Below are 6543 nucleotides of genomic sequence, written 5' to 3'. Positions count from 1 at the left end.
CAAACGCTGCGGCTGATTGAAAAAATAACACTTCCTTCCCCCCGCCACCACCCCCCCACCCTCGGCCTCCGGCACTTCCCGGCCCCACGGCGGGGGGTACGCGCGGGGACGCGGCGCTGGGACAAGGGGACACCGCGCTGCGGTGCCCTGGGTGGGTGCTGGGGGGACAGAGCCCCCGCGGAGGGGCCGAGCCGTGGGGGGTGTCCGGGGCTGCCACGGGGGTGCTCGGGGTGCGCCGCCACCCCCCGGGGGCATCTACGCTTCTGGGGGTGACGAGCGCCGCCCGGAGGGGTGTCACCGGAGGAAGGGGGGGGGGGGGGGGTGCGGGCACGGCGCCCGCCCCGCGCTCACCCCGGGGGCAGCAGCGCCGCCCCGCGGCAGGCGCGCGGCGGTCCCGCGCAGGCGCAGCCCGGCCCAGAGGCACGGGGGGGCGGTGCCGGGATGTGACGCGGCGCTGCCGCGCGCCCCCTGCCGGCCCGCCGCCGCCGCCGTGCCGAATCTGCGGCGGGGCGCGCGCCCCGGCCTGGCGGCGGCCGCTGCCCGTGCGGAAAGTGCGGCGGCGGGGCGCGTGCCGGCTTTACGCCGGGCGGGATTTCATCATGCGGGGTGGGAGGGGGGGCAGGGCAGGGCGGAGCGCCGCGCCTCTCCATGCCGCTGCCGCTCCGTAGCGCCCTGCCCGCCCTGCTGCGCCGCCTCGTCCGCTCGCCCGTCGCCGCGCTCCGCTCCCGGCCCGCCCCGGCAGCGACCCCCATGGACGGTCCGCAAGCCGAGGCGCTGCTCGCGCCCCTCCGGCAGGCGGTGCGGCACCAGGTGAGCGGCGGGGGGGGACACACGCCCACGCTGAGGGGAGTCCCGCTGAGGCGGGCGGCGCCCGAGGAGGGACCGCCGGGGAGGACCCGCCGGAGCGGGGGGTGGGTCTCGCTGAGGGGGTCGGGTGCGTGACAGAGCCGCACGCCGCTCCGGGCCCGCGTCGGCCGGCCGGTGCCTCTGTTCGGGTCTGCGGGGAGGTGCCCCCTGTCCTGCCCCCGAGCCCTGCCGGTGGCGTGGGGTGTGCTGTGGGCGGCTTCGCCGTCCCTGCGGGGAGCGCGCGGTGTTGCCCCCCAGGGCCCTGCGTGCGCCCCCGCCGCTTCCGCGCTGCGGGCGCTGCGGTGCCCGGCGGGCTTCAGCGCCGAGTCCGCGGTGGGGGGGTCCCTGTGGGTCTGCCCTTGGCGCGGCCCCCAAGCGCGGGGCCTGCGGGTGTCTCCTCTCGGGTGGGTGTCGCTCTGCCCTGGAGGAGCGGGCTGGCGGGGAGTGCGCGGGTGTGGAGGTTTCCCGTAGACAGCCCTTTCTTTCCCTTCCCGGTAGCGGTGGTGTGTGTTAGAGCGGTCTTGCAGAACAGGATCCGTGCGTCAGGCTACCCGGCTTTCCTCTCCTGGGCTCGGTGTGTTTTCTGTGTGCAAGCTGGGGCCGACTTTGTCGTGCTTTTAGGGCCCCGTAGCTGGCTCTTCACGTTTTCTTCATAAAACAGCCTGGATAGTTCCCTCTTCTCATGGAGTCACATGGTGACTTCCCTTTAGAGATGAGTTTGTGTGGGGTTTGGGAGGTAAACGATATTCTTTTAAGAGTTGCATATTTGCTTGATGCAGTTAGGGATATTAATTCCTTTGCACGTTTTCCATTTCATCGTTCTTACTTGTCCAGGTATGTAGTCGTCTCCTATTAGCTTGGACTGCATCGCATTCTCTTTCCATCTCCCTCGGATGAAGCTATTAATCCTTAGCTTCCTTCTTCCCCGAGAAGGATTTCGTTGTCTTTTTATTTCCTAAGTGAATCTTGATCTCGGGTACCCTTGCTGTGTACATTCATGGCAGTGGTGCTTCCTCGCTGCACATGGGACTTCCCCTTCCTCCCCGCTTTAGCAGCCAGACCTATGCCTGTGGGTTCCCCACATGCCTCCTTGAAGTGGTTGAATCCATAGCCTTCTGCTTAGCTGCACACATAGCTACGTGTGTGTCCCATGTATTCATAGATCTGTGCATGTGTTTGCCCATTAAATGAGTGGATTTATGGCCCTCTAATTACACCAGTACTTCAGTGAGTTTTTATTATGAATCATTGTGCATCATAATACCTTGGCAAGAGAGGTTCTTATAAATAAGGTGATGATCCCTAGAGCATGCCAATTATTTATTTAAAATCCTGTATCTTGGGTGCTGTCATTTGCCTTTAAAGTATCAATGCACCCCTTCTTTCTGTCTGCCCGTGGGATTGAAAGAGGAGTGTGGGGTGCCGAGTAGAGGTTTGTGGGTAAATTTGTGTAGCTGGGACCATGGATATTGTATCGAACAGCTGACAGTAGTAATTCACTGTCATGTTTGCATAAGAGGATAAGGAGTAGTAACGAAGATTAGGGTAGTTGATACCTTACAATGCAGAGGACCCTGTGTATCAGCATGTGGAGAGGTGGCTTAAGTAAACCTAAGGGACTCTAAACCTACGGAGAGGAAAGTGAGCAGCATATCTTCCTGCAGCAGTGCCTGATGCAATAAGCTGCCGTGATCCAGGGGTGGATCCCTCTCTGCTTTACTGGTCTGTGGGACAAAGCTGCAGCAAAATTTGCCACATCGAGTGCTGCTGTGCACTCCTCCTCTGGGTTGGGCTCAAGATCGTAGCTTTAATTAGATTGAGTCCTGTCAGCAAACGTAATTATTTTCTTCGGTTGTGTTTGTCTTTTTTTTTTTTTTTTTTTTTCTCCCCTTGTGTATGTCTGAGTACTCTTTCACTTCTAGATCAGGACAAAGAGTTGCTGTGTGCTGCCTTTAGATGCTCAGCAGTAAGCAGGGTGATAGCTCTGTTGAGTCAGCAGTATAGCTGCTTTGCTGCTGCCTTGATGTTTTTCCACTGCCGACCCCCTAGCTCAACAAAGGCAATTTGGACTTACTACTTTAAAAAAAAAAACCAAACCAAACCACAACAGATCAGATCCCTCCCTCTGCCACGTTACCCAGGAATGGCAGTTGAGGTCCTTAGCCCTAAAGTGAAACTTTCCCTGCTTTGGAATAACAAAGAAGGGAAAGGTATAACAAAGGAAGGAAACGGCAGGTTTATTCTGTTCTTGTAGCTGACGTAGTTAGTAAGCCTGACAGGATCTGATTTTTCTTTCTTTGTGTGTGTTTGTTTTAATGCAGTCTTCCTCCTTTTATTAATAAAATTAGCCTTTGAACCCCTTAGTCTCTGAAGTACTTTTAGCTTTTCTAATCTGATTACTGTATGGCAATCTGTGTATTCTCTTCTCTTTGGTTTCTCAGTTACCTATAATATTAATGTCAGAAAAACTCAGAATTTATGAAAAAGCTGGTATTGTGGAAATGTAATGTCTTTGGATTGTTTTTTTTTCTTTTTGTTCAATGGAGAAGTGCAAGATGCAAGAAAAATGATTAATTTAGAGCTTCCCATTCTTAGAACGTGCCACTTGAGGAGACATTGACATCTTTATGTTTTTTCCTCCTGGGTCAGTTCCTTTGTCCTCCTCAGTAATTCAAGATAGACCTTGGTTTTGGCTGGAGAAGAGTGGGCTGAAAGGAAGACTTTTACTTAACTTATCTCCAGGAGCAAGTTGGACGTGACAGCTGAAGATCATGTTCAGAAAAGCATGCTGTTGGGTATTTAGGGGTTGAGCAGTTCCCTGGGATGAAAGGGGAGAATGGTCCCCACAGGGCAGAGACCTTTGTGGAACCATAAAAGGTGATGGTGGTTTGACTTGGGTCAAGACCTCAGTGTAGGCCCACTCCAGAGTTTTGCTACTCTGAAATATTTAGGCTTTTTGGTTTTTTTTGGTGTGTTTCTAAAGTATTTTATAAACTCTATTCTTTCCCAAAGTTACTGGACAAGTTTTAAAAACAATAACAGTTTTTACAGATAATGTAATGCCTCCTTCGCTTTGACATTAGGTTAAAAATGTCTGTCTTTTGTGAGACCTTCTTCTAAAGATTTGTGTACTTGTCAGTTTTGAACAGATACGATAGAGGAAGAGAAGTCCAAATGGACATAAATTTTGAAGAAAAGGGAAGAGATGGAAGGAAGAGAAACCTTGCTGAGAAAGAGAACACAAAGCTTGTATTAACCATTTGTGAATCCACTTAGTGCATCCTCAAAGACTGAAATCTAGGATTTGTGGAAATACGCTGTGAAGTGGTGCATATGGGAGCATATTTGCACACTGAGATTTAATAACAGATCTGGGATTTAATAATAGCAGGGGGGGTTGAATTTCTATAATGATGTCTAGTTCTGCTGACTCTTGAATGCGTGTTTCTCGTTTTTACCAATTGAAGCATCCTCTTGAGACCTGCATGGAGAGTGGGGAGGCAGGACAAAACACTCCTTTTGGATTGCCAGGGGCGCTGAAAGGAGAGTTCTTGTCTGTGGCATTCAGAGAAAGAATCTGTATATCTTGTGTTTTGTCTCCTAGGGAGAACTGGTAAGGAAGCTGAAGGAAGAGAAAGCTCCCCAGGTGGATATAGACAAAGCTGTAGCAGAGCTCAAAGCTCGGAAGAGGGTCCTAGAAGCGAAGGTGAGTCTGGAAATTAAATTTTGAGTTCCACAGTTTTGTCTGAAAAGCCTTGAAATCTCTACTTAATGCCTTTTTTACAGTGTTGATTTGGGCTAAACAGTCATAGCAGGGTAGACTGAATCACTTCTGAAAAAATTTGCAAGTTTCCGACTAGTGGCAATTTCATTCTTTCTCTATTATGCTAATATCTGTTAGCATCAAATCACAGTGTGCGAACAAATAAATATGAGTTCAGGTTGTTCATAATCAGCCAAAATTCAGTGTATGTGTCACTAATCTTCGTTTACTGTACTTTTTTGTGCACAGTGAGAGGATATGCTGTACTCTGTAGTAAGTTTCACTTTCAGTATTTAAATGCCCAGACTGGCATAGAACGTGCTTCTTTAGAAACCATTTTCTTTACTACAGCTTAAACAGTTTAAGCTTTGCTACAGCTTAAAAAGTTTCAGATAGCCTATGGTTTTCCTCAGCCTTAAAGAGGGGGATGTATTGAAATTGTGTCCTCTCTTTTAAATTCATTTGTGCTCTGAAAAGTCTTTCTGCAAATGAAACGATGGAACATCAAGTCTGTTTTTTCGCTAGATCAATAAACAAGTAAAAATACACTTCCTTACCCTGCAAGCTTCCCTCCCCTTCTCAGACTGAAACAACAAAAAGAAACTTCAGAAGCATAAGAACAGGTGTGCAGATTCACCCAGGAAACTGCGAGGTTCCTTCTAATTTGTGTTTCATATAAAAAAGATTTTACTTGTGCTTCAGTGGTACTCTTAAAAACAGAATAATAAGTAAAGAAATGCACCACTGCTTGCAACTAACTGATTGTGAGAATTTTAGTATACCTGAATTGAAATCAGTCTACACTACTTGTCAGGCAGAGTCACGTGAGTTAGTGCTGTTAGATCTGGCGTTACGACTGCCTGTTTGCATACGTTTGACCCAAGTAAAAAGATGTCATTTTTGCTTACTATTCAGCACAGAACTGTGCTTTGAAATCATTGTGTGAAACCTGGATTGAGAGCTAGGTTGTCCCGGAGTAAATCGTTTCTAAATGTTTTCCCTATTCTGTTTCCCAGCCCCCGGAAGCGTGATGTAGAGTGATGCAGCAGGGCAGGTTAGGAGTCTTGGTATCGCTGTGAGCCCCACCTTTCTGTTGGAAGAGCGCCTGTAGGATGTGGTGTGGAGGTGTGCTTGCCAGTTACGCAATTTGTGTGGGCTCTATCCCTGTCAGTGCGAGAATGACCTTGCAAACACAGCATCTGCCCTTGTGAGTGCGGCACTCTATTGATAGAGTCTTTCTCTCTTGATGGTGCTTCCAGAAATGCATTGCAGTCACTTGCACCTTTTGCAGAATGCAGCACTGTGAATGCTTGTTAGCTTTAACAGCTGCTGGTACAGTTTACAAGCCCTGTGATTCCTACTTAAAGATACCAGAATGGCTCTGAATTTGAAGCTTTGAACAGACTGGAGCAGTTAAGTGTTTAAAATTCCTTGGCTTTATGTCCTCAGACTGTATCATTAAGTCAGTAGATCATTCTGCTCCTATACAGGGTCTTTCTTCTCCTTGAAGGCTAATACAGGCACCTTTCTGCCTTCTATTTATGAATATATTTATGTTTATGAATTTATGCTGGGTAGAAGAGACTTTTTTTTTGACTTCTGTGCCAGTTCATTAACTGTTCTGTTTAGGTAGTAGAAGAGGGGCTCTACAGAATACCTACTCCAGGCACTCCTGTGCTGCTGGCCATTTCTCCCTGCCAGTTCAGAACTGGGCTCTGTCACTGTTGCTCTCCTTCTGTCCATCTCTGGGTAAAAGCCATTCTTTCTGTTAAGAAGTCCTGGTCCTGGTGAAATGTGATTCTGTGTTTTTAGTCAGAGAATGCCAAATGGAATCTTTTTCCATGCTTTAAAGGTACTGTCCTGGTGCTTGCTGTCATGTGTGCTCTGTCTTTGACTCTTCCTGTCTCTTGTGCAGAGTTATTCCTTGGCTTATG

General features: G+C 49.6%; 1 protein-coding gene across 1 annotated transcript in view; it reads left to right on the top strand.

Annotated features, from left to right (window-relative positions):
* Window positions 1-589: 589 nt before the first annotated feature.
* GARS1 (glycyl-tRNA synthetase 1) overlaps window positions 590-6543 on the top strand; it is a 28648-nt gene continuing 22694 nt past the window's right edge. The window contains exons 1-2 of the mRNA XM_074899840.1: window positions 590-810; window positions 4451-4552. Coding sequence (XP_074755941.1) covers window positions 649-810; window positions 4451-4552 — 264 coding nt within the window. The 5' untranslated portion in view covers window positions 590-648. The remainder of the gene's footprint in view (window positions 811-4450; window positions 4553-6543) is intronic.

The sequence above is a fragment of the Athene noctua genome, chromosome 2 (genome assembly GCF_965140245.1).
Source record: "Athene noctua chromosome 2, bAthNoc1.hap1.1, whole genome shotgun sequence".
Taxonomy (NCBI): Eukaryota; Metazoa; Chordata; class Aves; order Strigiformes; family Strigidae; genus Athene; species Athene noctua.
This window is presented reverse-complemented; position numbering and strand designations above follow the sequence as displayed.